Source organism: Sphaerodactylus townsendi, linkage group LG02, assembly GCF_021028975.2.
Source record: "Sphaerodactylus townsendi isolate TG3544 linkage group LG02, MPM_Stown_v2.3, whole genome shotgun sequence".
Classification (NCBI taxonomy): domain Eukaryota; kingdom Metazoa; phylum Chordata; class Lepidosauria; order Squamata; family Sphaerodactylidae; genus Sphaerodactylus; species Sphaerodactylus townsendi.
This window is the reverse complement of record NC_059426.1, coordinates 35,608,154-35,628,661: the sequence shown is the minus strand read 5'-3', so window position 1 is coordinate 35,628,661 and position 20,508 is coordinate 35,608,154. Positions and strand designations below refer to the sequence as shown.

The 20,508-nt window shown below is 67.6% G+C and overlaps 1 protein-coding gene across 1 annotated transcript in view; it reads right to left on the bottom strand.

The window, feature by feature from the left end:
* The window catches only part of LOC125426223 (fibroblast activation protein alpha), an 81,529-nt gene that overhangs the window by 12,103 nt on the left and 48,918 nt on the right, over positions 1 to 20,508 (bottom strand). Inside the window, exons 19-22 of the mRNA XM_048484483.1 lie at positions 19,391 to 19,489; positions 18,425 to 18,494; positions 15,987 to 16,181; positions 10,886 to 10,940 (exon numbers count right to left, since the gene is read on the bottom strand). Of these exons, the coding sequence (XP_048340440.1) occupies positions 10,886 to 10,940; positions 15,987 to 16,181; positions 18,425 to 18,494; positions 19,391 to 19,489 (419 nt within the window). The remainder of the gene's footprint in view (positions 1 to 10,885; positions 10,941 to 15,986; positions 16,182 to 18,424; positions 18,495 to 19,390; positions 19,490 to 20,508) is intronic.

The window sequence follows — 20,508 nt, the reverse complement described above, 5'->3', positions numbered from 1 at the left end:
GGGGGGGTGGGGGGGGGGGGGGGTGGGGGGGGGGGGGGGTGGGGGGGGGGGGGGGTGGGGGGGGGGGGGGGTGGGGGGGGGGGGGGGTGGGGGGGGGGGGGGGTGGGGGGGGGGGGGGGTGGGGGGGGGGGGGGGTGGGGGGGGGGGGGGGTGGGGGGGGGGGGGGGTGGGGGGGGGGGGGGGTGGGGGGGGGGGGGGGTGGGGGGGGGGGGGGGTGGGGGGGGGGGGGGGTGGGGGGGGGGGGGGGTGGGGGGGGGGGGGGGTGGGGGGGGGGGGGGGTGGGGGGGGGGGGGGGTGGGGGGGGGGGGGGGTGGGGGGGGGGGGGGGTGGGGGGGGGGGGGGGTGGGGGGGGGGGGGGGTGGGGGGGGGGGGGGGTGGGGGGGGGGGGGGGTGGGGGGGGGGGGGGGTGGGGGGGGGGGGGGGTGGGGGGGGGGGGGGGTGGGGGGGGGGGGGGGTGGGGGGGGGGGGGGGTGGGGGGGGGGGGGGGTGGGGGGGGGGGGGGGTGGGGGGGGGGGGGGGTGGGGGGGGGGGGGGGTGGGGGGGGGGGGGGGTGGGGGGGGGGGGGGGTGGGGGGGGGGGGGGGTGGGGGGGGGGGGGGGTGGGGGGGGGGGGGGGTGGGGGGGGGGGGGGGTGGGGGGGGGGGGGGGTGGGGGGGGGGGGGGGTGGGGGGGGGGGGGGGTGGGGGGGGGGGGGGGTGGGGGGGGGGGGGGGTGGGGGGGGGGGGGGGTGGGGGGGGGGGGGGGTGGGGGGGGGGGGGGGTGGGGGGGGGGGGGGGTGGGGGGGGGGGGGGGTGGGGGGGGGGGGGGGTGGGGGGGGGGGGGGGTGGGGGGGGGGGGGGGTGGGGGGGGGGGGGGGTGGGGGGGGGGGGGGGTGGGGGGGGGGGGGGGTGGGGGGGGGGGGGGGTGGGGGGGGGGGGGGGTGGGGGGGGGGGGGGGTGGGGGGGGGGGGGGGTGGGGGGGGGGGGGGGTGGGGGGGGGGGGGGGTGGGGGGGGGGGGGGGTGGGGGGGGGGGGGGGTGGGGGGGGGGGGGGGTGGGGGGGGGGGGGGGTGGGGGGGGGGGGGGGTGGGGGGGGGGGGGGGTGGGGGGGGGGGGGGGTGGGGGGGGGGGGGGGTGGGGGGGGGGGGGGGTGGGGGGGGGGGGGGGTGGGGGGGGGGGGGGGTGGGGGGGGGGGGGGGTGGGGGGGGGGGGGGGTGGGGGGGGGGGGGGGTGGGGGGGGGGGGGGGTGGGGGGGGGGGGGGGTGGGGGGGGGGGGGGGTGGGGGGGGGGGGGGGTGGGGGGGGGGGGGGGTGGGGGGGGGGGGGGGTGGGGGGGGGGGGGGGTGGGGGGGGGGGGGGGTGGGGGGGGGGGGGGGTGGGGGGGGGGGGGGGTGGGGGGGGGGGGGGGTGGGGGGGGGGGGGGGTGGGGGGGGGGGGGGGTGGGGGGGGGGGGGGGTGGGGGGGGGGGGGGGTGGGGGGGGGGGGGGGTGGGGGGGGGGGGGGGTGGGGGGGGGGGGGGGTGGGGGGGGGGGGGGGTGGGGGGGGGGGGGGGTGGGGGGGGGGGGGGGTGGGGGGGGGGGGGGGTGGGGGGGGGGGGGGGTGGGGGGGGGGGGGGGTGGGGGGGGGGGGGGGTGGGGGGGGGGGGGGGTGGGGGGGGGGGGGGGTGGGGGGGGGGGGGGGTGGGGGGGGGGGGGGGTGGGGGGGGGGGGGGGTGGGGGGGGGGGGGGGTGGGGGGGGGGGGGGGTGGGGGGGGGGGGGGGTGGGGGGGGGGGGGGGTGGGGGGGGGGGGGGGTGGGGGGGGGGGGGGGTGGGGGGGGGGGGGGGTGGGGGGGGGGGGGGGTGGGGGGGGGGGGGGGTGGGGGGGGGGGGGGGTGGGGGGGGGGGGGGGTGGGGGGGGGGGGGGGTGGGGGGGGGGGGGGGTGGGGGGGGGGGGGGGTGGGGGGGGGGGGGGGTGGGGGGGGGGGGGGGTGGGGGGGGGGGGGGGTGGGGGGGGGGGGGGGTGGGGGGGGGGGGGGGTGGGGGGGGGGGGGGGTGGGGGGGGGGGGGGGTGGGGGGGGGGGGGGGTGGGGGGGGGGGGGGGTGGGGGGGGGGGGGGGTGGGGGGGGGGGGGGGTGGGGGGGGGGGGGGGTGGGGGGGGGGGGGGGTGGGGGGGGGGGGGGGTGGGGGGGGGGGGGGGTGGGGGGGGGGGGGGGTGGGGGGGGGGGGGGGTGGGGGGGGGGGGGGGTGGGGGGGGGGGGGGGTGGGGGGGGGGGGGGGTGGGGGGGGGGGGGGGTGGGGGGGGGGGGGGGTGGGGGGGGGGGGGGGTGGGGGGGGGGGGGGGTGGGGGGGGGGGGGGGTGGGGGGGGGGGGGGGTGGGGGGGGGGGGGGGTGGGGGGGGGGGGGGGTGGGGGGGGGGGGGGGTGGGGGGGGGGGGGGGTGGGGGGGGGGGGGGGTGGGGGGGGGGGGGGGTGGGGGGGGGGGGGGGTGGGGGGGGGGGGGGGTGGGGGGGGGGGGGGGTGGGGGGGGGGGGGGGTGGGGGGGGGGGGGGGTGGGGGGGGGGGGGGGTGGGGGGGGGGGGGGGTGGGGGGGGGGGGGGGTGGGGGGGGGGGGGGGTGGGGGGGGGGGGGGGTGGGGGGGGGGGGGGGTGGGGGGGGGGGGGGGTGGGGGGGGGGGGGGGTGGGGGGGGGGGGGGGTGGGGGGGGGGGGGGGTGGGGGGGGGGGGGGGTGGGGGGGGGGGGGGGTGGGGGGGGGGGGGGGTGGGGGGGGGGGGGGGTGGGGGGGGGGGGGGGTGGGGGGGGGGGGGGGTGGGGGGGGGGGGGGGTGGGGGGGGGGGGGGGTGGGGGGGGGGGGGGGTGGGGGGGGGGGGGGGTGGGGGGGGGGGGGGGTGGGGGGGGGGGGGGGTGGGGGGGGGGGGGGGTGGGGGGGGGGGGGGGTGGGGGGGGGGGGGGGTGGGGGGGGGGGGGGGTGGGGGGGGGGGGGGGTGGGGGGGGGGGGGGGTGGGGGGGGGGGGGGGTGGGGGGGGGGGGGGGTGGGGGGGGGGGGGGGTGGGGGGGGGGGGGGGTGGGGGGGGGGGGGGGTGGGGGGGGGGGGGGGTGGGGGGGGGGGGGGGTGGGGGGGGGGGGGGGTGGGGGGGGGGGGGGGTGGGGGGGGGGGGGGGTGGGGGGGGGGGGGGGTGGGGGGGGGGGGGGGTGGGGGGGGGGGGGGGTGGGGGGGGGGGGGGGTGGGGGGGGGGGGGGGTGGGGGGGGGGGGGGGTGGGGGGGGGGGGGGGTGGGGGGGGGGGGGGGTGGGGGGGGGGGGGGGTGGGGGGGGGGGGGGGTGGGGGGGGGGGGGGGTGGGGGGGGGGGGGGGTGGGGGGGGGGGGGGGTGGGGGGGGGGGGGGGTGGGGGGGGGGGGGGGTGGGGGGGGGGGGGGGTGGGGGGGGGGGGGGGTGGGGGGGGGGGGGGGTGGGGGGGGGGGGGGGTGGGGGGGGGGGGGGGTGGGGGGGGGGGGGGGTGGGGGGGGGGGGGGGTGGGGGGGGGGGGGGGTGGGGGGGGGGGGGGGTGGGGGGGGGGGGGGGTGGGGGGGGGGGGGGGTGGGGGGGGGGGGGGGTGGGGGGGGGGGGGGGTGGGGGGGGGGGGGGGTGGGGGGGGGGGGGGGTGGGGGGGGGGGGGGGTGGGGGGGGGGGGGGGTGGGGGGGGGGGGGGGTGGGGGGGGGGGGGGGTGGGGGGGGGGGGGGGTGGGGGGGGGGGGGGGTGGGGGGGGGGGGGGGTGGGGGGGGGGGGGGGTGGGGGGGGGGGGGGGTGGGGGGGGGGGGGGGTGGGGGGGGGGGGGGGTGGGGGGGGGGGGGGGTGGGGGGGGGGGGGGGTGGGGGGGGGGGGGGGTGGGGGGGGGGGGGGGTGGGGGGGGGGGGGGGTGGGGGGGGGGGGGGGTGGGGGGGGGGGGGGGTGGGGGGGGGGGGGGGTGGGGGGGGGGGGGGGTGGGGGGGGGGGGGGGTGGGGGGGGGGGGGGGTGGGGGGGGGGGGGGGTGGGGGGGGGGGGGGGTGGGGGGGGGGGGGGGTGGGGGGGGGGGGGGGTGGGGGGGGGGGGGGGTGGGGGGGGGGGGGGGTGGGGGGGGGGGGGGGTGGGGGGGGGGGGGGGTGGGGGGGGGGGGGGGTGGGGGGGGGGGGGGGTGGGGGGGGGGGGGGGTGGGGGGGGGGGGGGGTGGGGGGGGGGGGGGGTGGGGGGGGGGGGGGGTGGGGGGGGGGGGGGGTGGGGGGGGGGGGGGGTGGGGGGGGGGGGGGGTGGGGGGGGGGGGGGGTGGGGGGGGGGGGGGGTGGGGGGGGGGGGGGGTGGGGGGGGGGGGGGGTGGGGGGGGGGGGGGGTGGGGGGGGGGGGGGGTGGGGGGGGGGGGGGGTGGGGGGGGGGGGGGGTGGGGGGGGGGGGGGGTGGGGGGGGGGGGGGGTGGGGGGGGGGGGGGGTGGGGGGGGGGGGGGGTGGGGGGGGGGGGGGGTGGGGGGGGGGGGGGGTGGGGGGGGGGGGGGGTGGGGGGGGGGGGGGGTGGGGGGGGGGGGGGGTGGGGGGGGGGGGGGGTGGGGGGGGGGGGGGGTGGGGGGGGGGGGGGGTGGGGGGGGGGGGGGGTGGGGGGGGGGGGGGGTGGGGGGGGGGGGGGGTGGGGGGGGGGGGGGGTGGGGGGGGGGGGGGGTGGGGGGGGGGGGGGGTGGGGGGGGGGGGGGGTGGGGGGGGGGGGGGGTGGGGGGGGGGGGGGGTGGGGGGGGGGGGGGGTGGGGGGGGGGGGGGGTGGGGGGGGGGGGGGGTGGGGGGGGGGGGGGGTGGGGGGGGGGGGGGGTGGGGGGGGGGGGGGGTGGGGGGGGGGGGGGGTGGGGGGGGGGGGGGGTGGGGGGGGGGGGGGGTGGGGGGGGGGGGGGGTGGGGGGGGGGGGGGGTGGGGGGGGGGGGGGGTGGGGGGGGGGGGGGGTGGGGGGGGGGGGGGGTGGGGGGGGGGGGGGGTGGGGGGGGGGGGGGGTGGGGGGGGGGGGGGGTGGGGGGGGGGGGGGGTGGGGGGGGGGGGGGGTGGGGGGGGGGGGGGGTGGGGGGGGGGGGGGGTGGGGGGGGGGGGGGGTGGGGGGGGGGGGGGGTGGGGGGGGGGGGGGGTGGGGGGGGGGGGGGGTGGGGGGGGGGGGGGGTGGGGGGGGGGGGGGGTGGGGGGGGGGGGGGGTGGGGGGGGGGGGGGGTGGGGGGGGGGGGGGGTGGGGGGGGGGGGGGGTGGGGGGGGGGGGGGGTGGGGGGGGGGGGGGGTGGGGGGGGGGGGGGGTGGGGGGGGGGGGGGGTGGGGGGGGGGGGGGGTGGGGGGGGGGGGGGGTGGGGGGGGGGGGGGGTGGGGGGGGGGGGGGGTGGGGGGGGGGGGGGGTGGGGGGGGGGGGGGGTGGGGGGGGGGGGGGGTGGGGGGGGGGGGGGGTGGGGGGGGGGGGGGGTGGGGGGGGGGGGGGGTGGGGGGGGGGGGGGGTGGGGGGGGGGGGGGGTGGGGGGGGGGGGGGGTGGGGGGGGGGGGGGGTGGGGGGGGGGGGGGGTGGGGGGGGGGGGGGGTGGGGGGGGGGGGGGGTGGGGGGGGGGGGGGGTGGGGGGGGGGGGGGGTGGGGGGGGGGGGGGGTGGGGGGGGGGGGGGGTGGGGGGGGGGGGGGGTGGGGGGGGGGGGGGGTGGGGGGGGGGGGGGGTGGGGGGGGGGGGGGGTGGGGGGGGGGGGGGGTGGGGGGGGGGGGGGGTGGGGGGGGGGGGGGGTGGGGGGGGGGGGGGGTGGGGGGGGGGGGGGGTGGGGGGGGGGGGGGGTGGGGGGGGGGGGGGGTGGGGGGGGGGGGGGGTGGGGGGGGGGGGGGGTGGGGGGGGGGGGGGGTGGGGGGGGGGGGGGGTGGGGGGGGGGGGGGGTGGGGGGGGGGGGGGGTGGGGGGGGGGGGGGGTGGGGGGGGGGGGGGGTGGGGGGGGGGGGGGGTGGGGGGGGGGGGGGGTGGGGGGGGGGGGGGGTGGGGGGGGGGGGGGGTGGGGGGGGGGGGGGGTGGGGGGGGGGGGGGGTGGGGGGGGGGGGGGGTGGGGGGGGGGGGGGGTGGGGGGGGGGGGGGGTGGGGGGGGGGGGGGGTGGGGGGGGGGGGGGGTGGGGGGGGGGGGGGGTGGGGGGGGGGGGGGGTGGGGGGGGGGGGGGGTGGGGGGGGGGGGGGGTGGGGGGGGGGGGGGGTGGGGGGGGGGGGGGGTGGGGGGGGGGGGGGGTGGGGGGGGGGGGGGGTGGGGGGGGGGGGGGGTGGGGGGGGGGGGGGGTGGGGGGGGGGGGGGGTGGGGGGGGGGGGGGGTGGGGGGGGGGGGGGGTGGGGGGGGGGGGGGGTGGGGGGGGGGGGGGGTGGGGGGGGGGGGGGGTGGGGGGGGGGGGGGGTGGGGGGGGGGGGGGGTGGGGGGGGGGGGGGGTGGGGGGGGGGGGGGGTGGGGGGGGGGGGGGGTGGGGGGGGGGGGGGGTGGGGGGGGGGGGGGGTGGGGGGGGGGGGGGGTGGGGGGGGGGGGGGGTGGGGGGGGGGGGGGGTGGGGGGGGGGGGGGGTGGGGGGGGGGGGGGGTGGGGGGGGGGGGGGGTGGGGGGGGGGGGGGGTGGGGGGGGGGGGGGGTGGGGGGGGGGGGGGGTGGGGGGGGGGGGGGGTGGGGGGGGGGGGGGGTGGGGGGGGGGGGGGGTGGGGGGGGGGGGGGGTGGGGGGGGGGGGGGGTGGGGGGGGGGGGGGGTGGGGGGGGGGGGGGGTGGGGGGGGGGGGGGGTGGGGGGGGGGGGGGGTGGGGGGGGGGGGGGGTGGGGGGGGGGGGGGGTGGGGGGGGGGGGGGGTGGGGGGGGGGGGGGGTGGGGGGGGGGGGGGGTGGGGGGGGGGGGGGGTGGGGGGGGGGGGGGGTGGGGGGGGGGGGGGGTGGGGGGGGGGGGGGGTGGGGGGGGGGGGGGGTGGGGGGGGGGGGGGGTGGGGGGGGGGGGGGGTGGGGGGGGGGGGGGGTGGGGGGGGGGGGGGGTGGGGGGGGGGGGGGGTGGGGGGGGGGGGGGGTGGGGGGGGGGGGGGGTGGGGGGGGGGGGGGGTGGGGGGGGGGGGGGGTGGGGGGGGGGGGGGGTGGGGGGGGGGGGGGGTGGGGGGGGGGGGGGGTGGGGGGGGGGGGGGGTGGGGGGGGGGGGGGGTGGGGGGGGGGGGGGGTGGGGGGGGGGGGGGGTGGGGGGGGGGGGGGGTGGGGGGGGGGGGGGGTGGGGGGGGGGGGGGGTGGGGGGGGGGGGGGGTGGGGGGGGGGGGGGGTGGGGGGGGGGGGGGGTGGGGGGGGGGGGGGGTGGGGGGGGGGGGGGGTGGGGGGGGGGGGGGGTGGGGGGGGGGGGGGGTGGGGGGGGGGGGGGGTGGGGGGGGGGGGGGGTGGGGGGGGGGGGGGGTGGGGGGGGGGGGGGGTGGGGGGGGGGGGGGGTGGGGGGGGGGGGGGGTGGGGGGGGGGGGGGGTGGGGGGGGGGGGGGGTGGGGGGGGGGGGGGGTGGGGGGGGGGGGGGGTGGGGGGGGGGGGGGGTGGGGGGGGGGGGGGGTGGGGGGGGGGGGGGGTGGGGGGGGGGGGGGGTGGGGGGGGGGGGGGGTGGGGGGGGGGGGGGGTGGGGGGGGGGGGGGGTGGGGGGGGGGGGGGGTGGGGGGGGGGGGGGGTGGGGGGGGGGGGGGGTGGGGGGGGGGGGGGGTGGGGGGGGGGGGGGGTGGGGGGGGGGGGGGGTGGGGGGGGGGGGGGGTGGGGGGGGGGGGGGGTGGGGGGGGGGGGGGGTGGGGGGGGGGGGGGGTGGGGGGGGGGGGGGGTGGGGGGGGGGGGGGGTGGGGGGGGGGGGGGGTGGGGGGGGGGGGGGGTGGGGGGGGGGGGGGGTGGGGGGGGGGGGGGGTGGGGGGGGGGGGGGGTGGGGGGGGGGGGGGGTGGGGGGGGGGGGGGGTGGGGGGGGGGGGGGGTGGGGGGGGGGGGGGGTGGGGGGGGGGGGGGGTGGGGGGGGGGGGGGGTGGGGGGGGGGGGGGGTGGGGGGGGGGGGGGGTGGGGGGGGGGGGGGGTGGGGGGGGGGGGGGGTGGGGGGGGGGGGGGGTGGGGGGGGGGGGGGGTGGGGGGGGGGGGGGGTGGGGGGGGGGGGGGGTGGGGGGGGGGGGGGGTGGGGGGGGGGGGGGGTGGGGGGGGGGGGGGGTGGGGGGGGGGGGGGGTGGGGGGGGGGGGGGGTGGGGGGGGGGGGGGGTGGGGGGGGGGGGGGGTGGGGGGGGGGGGGGGTGGGGGGGGGGGGGGGTGGGGGGGGGGGGGGGTGGGGGGGGGGGGGGGTGGGGGGGGGGGGGGGTGGGGGGGGGGGGGGGTGGGGGGGGGGGGGGGTGGGGGGGGGGGGGGGTGGGGGGGGGGGGGGGTGGGGGGGGGGGGGGGTGGGGGGGGGGGGGGGTGGGGGGGGGGGGGGGTGGGGGGGGGGGGGGGTGGGGGGGGGGGGGGGTGGGGGGGGGGGGGGGTGGGGGGGGGGGGGGGTGGGGGGGGGGGGGGGTGGGGGGGGGGGGGGGTGGGGGGGGGGGGGGGTGGGGGGGGGGGGGGGTGGGGGGGGGGGGGGGTGGGGGGGGGGGGGGGTGGGGGGGGGGGGGGGTGGGGGGGGGGGGGGGTGGGGGGGGGGGGGGGTGGGGGGGGGGGGGGGTGGGGGGGGGGGGGGGTGGGGGGGGGGGGGGGTGGGGGGGGGGGGGGGTGGGGGGGGGGGGGGGTGGGGGGGGGGGGGGGTGGGGGGGGGGGGGGGTGGGGGGGGGGGGGGGTGGGGGGGGGGGGGGGTGGGGGGGGGGGGGGGTGGGGGGGGGGGGGGGTGGGGGGGGGGGGGGGTGGGGGGGGGGGGGGGTGGGGGGGGGGGGGGGTGGGGGGGGGGGGGGGTGGGGGGGGGGGGGGGTGGGGGGGGGGGGGGGTGGGGGGGGGGGGGGGTGGGGGGGGGGGGGGGTGGGGGGGGGGGGGGGTGGGGGGGGGGGGGGGTGGGGGGGGGGGGGGGTGGGGGGGGGGGGGGGTGGGGGGGGGGGGGGGTGGGGGGGGGGGGGGGTGGGGGGGGGGGGGGGTGGGGGGGGGGGGGGGTGGGGGGGGGGGGGGGTGGGGGGGGGGGGGGGTGGGGGGGGGGGGGGGTGGGGGGGGGGGGGGGTGGGGGGGGGGGGGGGTGGGGGGGGGGGGGGGTGGGGGGGGGGGGGGGTGGGGGGGGGGGGGGGTGGGGGGGGGGGGGGGTGGGGGGGGGGGGGGGTGGGGGGGGGGGGGGGTGGGGGGGGGGGGGGGTGGGGGGGGGGGGGGGTGGGGGGGGGGGGGGGTGGGGGGGGGGGGGGGTGGGGGGGGGGGGGGGTGGGGGGGGGGGGGGGTGGGGGGGGGGGGGGGTGGGGGGGGGGGGGGGTGGGGGGGGGGGGGGGTGGGGGGGGGGGGGGGTGGGGGGGGGGGGGGGTGGGGGGGGGGGGGGGTGGGGGGGGGGGGGGGTGGGGGGGGGGGGGGGTGGGGGGGGGGGGGGGTGGGGGGGGGGGGGGGTGGGGGGGGGGGGGGGTGGGGGGGGGGGGGGGTGGGGGGGGGGGGGGGTGGGGGGGGGGGGGGGTGGGGGGGGGGGGGGGTGGGGGGGGGGGGGGGTGGGGGGGGGGGGGGGTGGGGGGGGGGGGGGGTGGGGGGGGGGGGGGGTGGGGGGGGGGGGGGGTGGGGGGGGGGGGGGGTGGGGGGGGGGGGGGGTGGGGGGGGGGGGGGGTGGGGGGGGGGGGGGGTGGGGGGGGGGGGGGGTGGGGGGGGGGGGGGGTGGGGGGGGGGGGGGGTGGGGGGGGGGGGGGGTGGGGGGGGGGGGGGGTGGGGGGGGGGGGGGGTGGGGGGGGGGGGGGGTGGGGGGGGGGGGGGGTGGGGGGGGGGGGGGGTGGGGGGGGGGGGGGGTGGGGGGGGGGGGGGGTGGGGGGGGGGGGGGGTGGGGGGGGGGGGGGGTGGGGGGGGGGGGGGGTGGGGGGGGGGGGGGGTGATAGCACTGACCCCTGTAGCGTGTATGTGAAGCCTTGATTTTTTGCCCCTATGTGCATCACTTTACATTTTGCCACATTGAACTGCATTTGCCATTTCTGGAGTCTACCTATCTAATTTATCAAGGTCCAGCCTGGAGCTCTTCGCAATCCTTTGTGGTTCTCACCAATTCTTCTACATAATTTGGTATCATCTGCAAACTTGGCCACCACGCTACCCACCCCTACTTCCAGGTCATTTATGAATAGGTTAAAGAGCACTGGTCCCAAAACGGATCCTTGGGGGACACCACTCCCGACATCTCTCCATTGTGAGAACTTCTCATTTACACCCACTCTTTGTTTCCTGTTTCTCAACCAGTTTTTAATCCATAGGAGGACTTCCCCTCTTATTCCTTCATTGCTGAGTTTTCTCAACAGTCTCTGGTGAGGAACTTTGTCAAAAGCCTTTTGGAAATCCAAGTAGACAATGTCCACCGGTTCACCCCTGTCACAGAAAGATGTGGACACATTACTGCAACAGGCTTCTGATTTTGGGTGAAGTGTTAGAAGCTAAAACCACCAGACCACAGCCACACACCTTGAAAAACACACAACAGTCTGTTAATTCTGGCTGTGAAAGCCTTTGACAATACACTCAGTTATCTTTCTTCTCTGAGCCATCCCTTTGTACTCCAACATGGAGAAACCCCACTGGGAAAACAAGAGAAGGAAACACTAAGCCTTGGATGCAACTGTTTATTTTTGCAAACATCGTGGTCTCTCTCTCTCTCTCTCACACACACACACACACACACACACACACACACACACACACACACACACACACACACACACACACACACACACACACACACACACACACACACCCGGGGATGGGGGGACGGAGAGGATGTCCAAATACTTGTGTAGGAACAGCTGCAGATGGAAAGTATAAACCAAGTACCTGGGATTAATCAAGAAAACAAGATGATAAAGCAGTATACATACCCATCCCCATATGGCTATTCTGTTCTCATCAATAAATCCCATGTCTATAAACTTCCTGTTGAAAATAAAATAAAACAAACCATTACTTCAAATGTGCAGGAGTTGAAAACGGCTTTATCAAAAATACTTGGGGGAATTGCATTCGTGATTTTCTTCTTTATTTTAATGAAGCAACACCTTATGAAAACGATGACAGTTGCTGTAACACATTCTTATACCCTTAGCAATCACATTGTTATGATTTATACTAGGTTCTGAGATTGGCAACGCCAAAGACAATGATCTCAGGATGCTGCAGAGCCCAATAGCTCTTTAGTTATTTTGCTTATATATTGCTTTTCTTTTCAGAAAGCAAGACAGAGCAGCTTAGAAGGTCTCCAGGGACTGAGCAGGTCCAAACCTTCTGACTTAACAATCTTCCAGTGGGCTGAAAGAAACAACGCTCAGAGTTTGTTAGTGTTTAGAAACCATGTCCACATTACCCACTGTTGGTGTTCCCCGACCTCGTCTCGCTCTGGCATGAAAAATCACACCAGAAGTGTTCTCGCTTTCCCTGGGGAAACTGAGAAGCATGCATGGGGCAAGAGGAAGTGTGTCAGCACGCTGCAAACAAGAAGCACGTTGCAACAAGATTTCTTGCCCCGATGTGCCTCCTCTCTTGGCGCACCGCAAACAGGAAGTGTGTCGGGAGAAGATTTCTTGCCCCTACACACTTCCTGTCCCACCGCGCACCAAAGCGCCACTGAGTAATGGGGCGCTAAGTTCATACTCAGTTCAAGAGGGTTGTCTAACATGGAACGCTTGCATTCTCATGAAAGAACCAATGTGTGAATAACCCACACTTTTGTCCAGTGTAACGGCTATACATGTGAATCTTTCACTCAGCACAGAACATCTGTATCACATCAAGCAGCCAAACAGGCCAAAATGCTGATTCTGTTCCATTTACAAGCTAAGGGTTTCCAACGGCCTTGCATGAGGGTCAAATAAAACGACAATGTAGTTTTTCTACTACTTACATTTGCACGGGCTTGAAAATAACGTACAATTTACTATGTTTATATTTAGCCATTTTGTGTTTGAGAAATCTGACACTATAAAATCCTTTGCATGTTCAGCTTTTCAGCACTGAACCAATTGTCATGAAGTGCCCTAAGCACTCACAATACTTAATTAACATGTAGATTTTCAAAGCCATGGTTTTTCCACGCCCACCCTCCTAGGCAACCTAAATGGTTGCTGTTTCTTGGTCTTTTCCACTATGGTATATTTTCTCTGAAGTGGACAGCATCAGGCTAGCCCAATCTCTTCCGGTCTCTGAAGCTAAGCAGGGTCAATCTTGATCAGTACTTGGATAGGAGGAGGGACAGAGCAAGGGGAAAAAGCACCTGCCACGCCCCAGGAACGCCTTTACCACACCCCCGCAGGGGCGCACACCCAGAGCGTCATGCACCCCACGTCCCTTGAAGCCACACCTCTGGATGGGAGACCATTAAGGAAGTCCAGGGTTGCTACGCAGAGGCAGGCAAAGGCCTCTTGCCTTGAAACAGATAGTGCGTCCAGATTCCTGCAACTGACTGTGTTGGGTTAGCAAGGGATCAGGAGTCCTCAGAGAAGGAGGACAACCTGCCCCCAAGGCCACCGTATTGAGAGGGGAGTCAGCAAGGTGTGGTGGTTAAGAGCAGATGGACTCTAATCTGGAGAACCAGGTTAGATTCCCCTCTCCTCCACATGAAGCCTTCTGGGTGACCTTGGGCCAATCACAGTTTTGGGTGTTAGGTTCGGATATGGAAACCAAGGCTGCAATCTTACACACAGTTGCCTAGGAATACGATGGCTTTACTTTGAAGTCAATATGCATAGAATTGGACTGTAATGTCTGAATCCTACTCAGCCCTGAAACTTAGGCTCATTTCGCACATGCAGAATAATGCACTTTCAAACTGCTTTCAGTGCTCTTTGAAGCTGTGCGGAATAGCAAAATCCACTTGCAAACAGTTGTGAAAGTGGTTTGAAAACACATTATTTTGCGTGTGCAGAAGGGGCCTAAATGAGTAGCTTTGGTCAAGTCATCGTCTATCAGTCAAAGCTACCTTGCAGAGTGAGGCTAGATAGATATTTTTATTATTACGGCCTTTTGGCCAGCCAATAGAGTGAGGCTAAAATACTGTTCTGAGCTACTCCGGGAAAGGGCAAAATAACCTACAAACAGAAAGTACCATGTGGTGCCAAAGAATGTGGAAAATAAATACTGCCTGAAGATAACCTAGTAAAAAGTTCCAGAAAGCGATTTGTTGGAGAGAACTGAGCCTGTGGGGGAAGGGAATCCCAGCTGTGCTCCATGATGCTGTAGACAAACAGTGCCGTCCTAAGGATAAAGTTAAGTGTTCTGGGAAGTCCATTTGAAACAGCAACAAGAAAATGGAAACAGAGTCAGAAAGGAACAAGCAGGTCAAGGGCTGTTTTCTTTGTCCCTGCCAATGGCTTGAAACACTCAATCTACAGGAAGCCAAACAGCAAAGAAAACAAACAAGGCAATTTTCACAACAGGGACCCCATCACCAGTACTTTACATGAGAAGGCCATACACCAGTCACGGACAAAACAGACAGTTCAGACTGGGAGGGGTTAGGGCCACATCTGTGGACAGAAATGCTTCATTCAGCACACTTCCAATTCCTCCTCTGCATTCCCAGCCTCTGGCCTTGCAGTTGTGAGGGAAGCCAGCCTTCTGTGAGTCTTCAAGTAGTTTGCATTGCGCTGACCCGTATATAGAATACACTTTTTTTATTGTATTGTTCTCATATTTTTGCAGTTGTGAGAATTTTTGAACAGGCTTAAAGTGAAAATACCATCTGAAAAAGTTGAATTTTGAGCAAACTGAATATGCTTTACCCATTCCCACATTTTGTTATAGTCCCAGGTTTGAAAGGTCTCGAGGGGAGGTAAATCATAAAGTTGTAGAATAGGAGTCAAGACCTTGAAAAGAGCCCCGGCCGACTGTCCCATCAATCAAAGATGCTTATTCGGAGGGTACATGATAGAGGGCCTTTTCAGTGGCAGCCCTATGGTTATGAAACAATTTATTTAGGGAGGTATGTCTGATCTCCTCGCTTTTGATCTTTAGGAGGCAACTTAAGACGCGGTTTTTTTTAAGGATTACATTTGGTTACGTTTACTGGCAGTTCTGAGTTGTGATTTAAAATTTTGGGTTTTTATGTTCTTAATGTATTTTACTTGGTGTGGGTTATCTATGTGGTAAGCTGGCTTGAGCTCCTTAAGGAAGAGTGGCGGCTGATAAACATTTTAAATCAATAAAATAAATAATCTTGTGACCCTGTTTTATTCACTCTTTGTACAGTTCCTATTGCGTTGTTGTAAATTGTGTAATCTGCCTTGAGTCTCAAGGAGAAAGGTGGACCATGAATGAACTACCAAATAAATAAAGAAAAACATTCTAGTGATCACACAGAATGTGCACTTTACCTTAATACTCTCAGTAAATCTGGAGACCCACCTAGAGGTGTATCTACGGAAAATGTAGCCTGGTACAAAATCTGAGTTTTCCGCCATGCCCCCCCCCCCCCCCCCGGTATGGGTGGCCGCCCTCCCCCACCACAACCAAAGTTTTTTTGCATGAGGTCTTGAAGTCAGTGTATGGACCTGGGGAGGAAGGAGGAGGGGTGTGGGGGTGATTTTCTGCCCCCCACGTGACTAAATGGTCTCAGCCCAGGGACATTTGACCCCATATGTCCCGCTGGGCAGTATACCCCTGGACCCAGCCCTAAGGCTCCCCCTGCTACTTATTACCACATGTGCATCTTCTCTGGACACTGCCATGCAGCCATGGGACAGCTGGAAAACAAAAGGGGGCAAAGCATTTCTGGAGCCCTTCATTGCCCTCTGTGATGCCAGCATGCTTACATTCCAGCATCAGGATGGGCTCATGACTTCCCATTCATGAAGCTGTCCACAAACCCTCCCTCTCTTTGGTTGGGGGAATGGAATGAAATTTGGAAGACCACAGCATTACAATAATCTTTTTGCAATCCCCAGCTGTCTGACTTTCTCAGTAGACTGTTGAGAGAAGAGCAGCTTGATATTGCTCAGTATCAGATGGATGAACACCTAGCCAAGTTTTCTGTTATCTTCGAACACTTCAAAGCAATGCAAACTAATTTATAGCTTTTATGGTTACTGTAAAGCAAGTGATGGTCTTGTTGCGCAGTACAGAAGTAAACAAACATAGTACAGCTACTGAATGGCAAAGTCTCCCCTTAATTCCTTGGTTTTAATTCAGCTAAAAGCCAACATCCCCCTTGCACACAGAGGAAATGGACGAGTCAATATGCAGGAACAGGATGGAAGAGATAAGAGAGAACCCATAGAGCTATCCTCGAGCAAAAGGTGTGAGGATAAGGTTTTTATGGACTCCATTCTGCCACTCAGAATCTACCTTACTTGTCAAGCCCTGATGCATTTCACACATTTTAAAACCATTGCCCATGCACCAATCTGTTCCATGTGCTGTTTTGAATATCATATAGTCCCCTGGAAATATTTGCTAACATGCACAGAGGTGCTGAAAGCCACAAGGTCCCTGAAACTTGCCTAAGGACTGTGGTTGATGTCAGCAAACCTAGGAACCAAGAGGAGCTTGTTCTCATGGTAAACACTGCTTGAAAGATTGGCAACAAGTAAGGTAGATTCATAAAGAGTCTGGTGGAATCTTAAACATGGTTTTCATTCTTTCTTTTTTTCAGAGCTTCTTCCTGTCTACCAAACACAACACAATAGATCTGGCAGTTCTTTGATGTATGAAGTTATCCACCTACTTCATTTTATCTTTTGGTGACACAACTGGTATTCTGTAACAAATAAATCTTCCCACAACCACTTTAGCAGACCACTACCAGTGGGTAGGCCATTCTGTTAAAATGGGGGGGGGGAGGTGTTTGCCATGCAATAAGGATCTCCTTTGGTTCCATGGTTACTGCCTCCCTAAATAAATGATCTGATATATGTGGAAAATTCACACTTAGGTGGCAGTTAATGGAACCTAATGGGCTAAGACATTTCTGATATTGAAATGTAGCCTTACCTTACTGCGGAGATTTGATCTCCAACTTCATAAACTCCAAGTTTCCGATAGACTGCATACAGCATCTTATCACCCTGGAAGGCTGTTCCTCGGCCATCCACAAGGGCCACCACAACCCCTTCATTGCTGGCAAGATAGGTCATCCAAGTGATGCCAAAGGTATGTTTCACATTTTGACTGCAAGGTCCTCCATACCTACAGTAAACATTCACGTAATCTCAATTTCAGGTACCTGGGACCTTCCTTTTAAAACCAAAAAGATAGCAATGACATTTAATGTAGCATAAGTTAAACTAAATCACTAAAACTCACTGTTTGCATTAGCTTCATCTTCGTAGGAATCCCTAAGCCACAACATCCTAATGGTAAGATAAGATATTTTGCCATGTGCCATTTCTTTACCCAACGTGATCCCCATATTAGGAAATGCAAAAATGGGATTGTTGTACTATATTGAATGCCTTCCATGTTTATAGTTTAGCACTGGGGTCTGCAACCTGTGGCTCTCCAGATGTTTATGGACTACAATTCTCATCAGCCCCTGCCTGTAGGGGTGAGCCCGCGAACCCAGCAGAACCGTAGAAAGAGCGCCTGGCATGCCGGTGCCGGCTACGGCCTTCTGGGCGCACTCGCTCCCCCAACCCCCGTTCCCCCATGAGTCACAGGTCATGAGATGCCTGACTCACGCGTCAACAGATGTCCCAGACAAAGTGACAAAGCGGCTCCTGCCCCTAGGTGTGGATTAGATCCAGACGCTGACATGCTTCCTCCCAAAATTAGCAGGTTCCCTATGAGATCATGCATCGCCAGCGATGGTCTCCTGCTCTCCTGCCTCCCGGTCCGCCCACATTGCCCCCCCTCTTGCAAACCCTAATAAAAGGAGGCAGAGCCTAGCACACGGCAGAGTTGCCAGGATCACGGGATCCCGCGCTTCCTGCTACTGGCTCTCTCCACCAGATGGAATCTCCGCATGTCGTCTCTTCCTTGGGGCCTCGTGGGCAAGACTACACCTGCCACCATGGCCAATTGGCCATGGGAATTGTAGTCCATGAACATCTCGGGGAGAACTGAAGGTTGCAGACCCCTGGCTTAGCACGCTGTGGATGTAAATGCTAAGGAGAAAACTGTACACAGTCTAGGCCTCTATTATTTAATTCGTAGTCTTGAAAAGGAGAAAGCAGAACCTTAACTCAGGTTCATATGCCTCTCTCTCTCTGCACACTCACACAGACACATATCTGTTTAAGAGTCATAGATTTAATGTATGTGCAAAACTAGAAAATTGGGGGCGGGGGGAGAAGAGCTCTCTGTGTGACTTTTCTAGAATCCCCCGACGACATGGACTGAGGCTGAAACCCCACTGGGCTCCTAAGGATCTTTTCTGTTATTGCAAGCACGTTGGGAGGATATCCTCTCTTTAGTTTGCCCTCATGATACAAAGCTGTGCTGTTCTTTATTTTAGAAGCAAGATCCATCTGGCAGACGATACAAGTCTATAAAAACTAGGACAAAGAGGCTTAGAGACAGCTTCTACTCTAGAGCTGTGGCTATGCTGAACTCCGTGGCTTCGTGTTGATGTGTTTGGGGCTGTGTAGGGATGGGTGGAGGAAGGGGAAAGTGAGGATGGGGTATGAGTCTGAAATTGTGTGCATCGAGGAATGCTGCTGTAAATTTCGTTGTGCGTGCACAATGACAATAAAATGCTTATGCTTATGCACCATCCAAGCATATAGAAACAAAGCCAGTTCCAAAAACCTCCCTAACTGTGAATGTGCTTTAAAAAAAGAAATATGAGCATAATTCAATTAGGTGGATTAGCCATATAATTATTAAGAACCTCAAGAAAGCAGATGTTGTGAATCAGTTTAATATTGTTCTAATAGAAGTTCTTAGGCCATATTCAAACTTGACCACTCATTTCTTTCTTTGCACCTCTGTTTCCAAGGGTCAGACTGCACATTCTGTGGAAGACCGGTGGATGGATCTTTCAGTGTTTAAATTAAGGTTAAACAGCAGTCACAGAGACTGCGGAACTATATGAATTGGGGCTGAAACACCATAAAAGAGTATTTCCTTTCCCTCAGCATCGTTGATAGAAATGTCCTCCCCCCCACCCCCCCACCCCCCCCCCAAAAAAAAGCTGCAGTTAGCTCTGGTAAGGGGAAAGGTCCCCATACTTATGTATATTTTCCCTATTTGGTGCAAGTCATTCCTTGGCACAATGGTCCCAAGCCATTCCTTGGCACAATGGCCCCCTCTACAGTTATGTTCAGACAAATAAATGTTGAAAGATCCAATCACACATCACTCACATGTAGGCTGAAACTGACATCTGTTTTACTAAGCAACTGTCCAATATTATTATATATGTCACTATACATGCCTTATCTTACATAGCAGACTTATGCAAAAATAATCTAAAAATGTTTTTTACATACACCTGTATGAGAAGAGGATACTTCTTGGATTTATCAAACCTTGGAGGTAGAACCATCTTGTACCAAATGGCTAATAAAAAAAGACATATCACAAAATAAATAACTGATGATAACAATGAATCCTCCTTATGACTGGTGTCCGTAAAACCAATGCTAATTATTTGAAATATAAATGTTAATTGCCAGCAGGATTCAGACAGTGGAAACCAGAATTGCCATAATTTAGGGAATTCACTGTGAAATAACGAATTCTTCTAATTTTAAAATACTTGTCTGGTCACAGTATATAAACAAAAAGTTTATTCACCCCAAGCTTAATGAAAGAGGGAATTAAAATAACTGAAATAAAGATAGCCTAATTACTTCATTGATGAGCTTTAAAATGTTACAGAGATCATGACCAAATGATTCAAATATCTTTCAGTTAACTGTTAGTACAGTCATTAATGTCAGGGCCAGAGTTTCTCAGAACAAAATGACAGCTCATACAGCCCAAAGACTGTACGATGTAATCCCAAATAACCCCATTTACATGTTGTGGTTTTCAGGCTGGATTGGAGCGGCCACTTCCTCTACTTAAACTCAGCAGTTTTTCTCAGATGTGCAGTCACCATTTTACATTTTTATACCCCATTTTTTCCCCTAGTGAAGACCTAAAGCAGCTGACCAGATCATTTTACTCTCCTCCATTTTAGCCTCACAACAATCCTGAGAAGTATGTTAGGCTGAGAGAAACCGGCCTTTTCTGCACAAAGCATTTAAAGCATTTTGCAAACGTTTAGAAAAGAACTGTTTTCCTGTTTTTTGTTTGCACAGCACTGAAAAATAAAGCGGGTCTGTTTTAACTGTCTCTAAGAACATATGTAATTCTTGTACAATCTGAGTAGCTATCATGCACTTCTCATGCATTCATTTTCACACATAATATAAAGTGAGCAGGAAACAGATTAAGTGCATCATACTTACTGAAACCGTCTATTTCAAGTTTGTTAATTTCCTCTGTAGGCATGCTGATTTTCTGCAGATCCAATTCCAGTTGCTTATTGTCTTCCAAAACTTTAATCTCTACGTAAAAGACATGTTTAGATTAGCGATAATTTCTCTTTCACAGTTTCTGATCATTTATGAGTTGTCATACATACATCTGTGGAAGTAGACATGAATATAGAAGGAAACAAATCTATTGAAGCCACATTTGTAATATTGAACCCACGTTTATAATAGGAAACAGCTATGTGGGCTTTGAACAAAAAAGACAGAATTCTCAGCCAGAGAAAAGAACAGAAAACATGTTTCTGGATTAAAGCTTTTGTCAGTGTTACAAAATAAAAAGGGCCCAAATGGGGCTCAGTGCTGACACAAATAAGGTGTTTTTTTTTTAAGGAAAATAAAATTGGTAAGTTAAGGTCTACTGGAGGGATGAGGGGAACGCTTCAATAGCCATGTGCGAAGAAAATAGTAGACAAAGATTTTTATGGTACTGAAGGGCTTCTTAGAGATGCTTTGCAGAAAGGGAAACGACAGAGATGAAGACTTTGCCAGAAATCCAAATATGGACCTGGCTTCCGGTGACTTCACTTCTGGAAAACGCAGCGTCCCTACTTTAATTACTACCTGTGTATATTCAATACTTAAGTTCTCATCAGTGCTACTTCCTAATAAAGGGCTCAGATAAATCCCGTGGAAAGTTTGATACATTAGTGCGTGATGTGTAAATCATCAGCAACGGTTAAGCTGGGATAGCTTCACGATGTGATGGAGCCATAAGCGGGACCCTTGCCGGTCCTTGCAATGGTAATATGGTGCCAGTCGCTGGACCCTGGAATGGCGATCCACTGGGCCTTTGGGTAGAAAAAAAGAGAGGCAATATACGGAGAAATTGGGCTGATGGAAAATTCCATCGATTCTTCACCGTGTACATACTGGGATTTTCCAGGCAAGAGACATTCAGAAATGGTTTGCCATTCCCTGCCTCCACATCACACCCCTGGTAGTCCTTGAAGGTCTTCAATCCAAGTACGAACTTCTGAGATCTCAAGAGATCAGGCTAACTTGAGGCTATTGAGGTCAGAGTTAAAGGGATA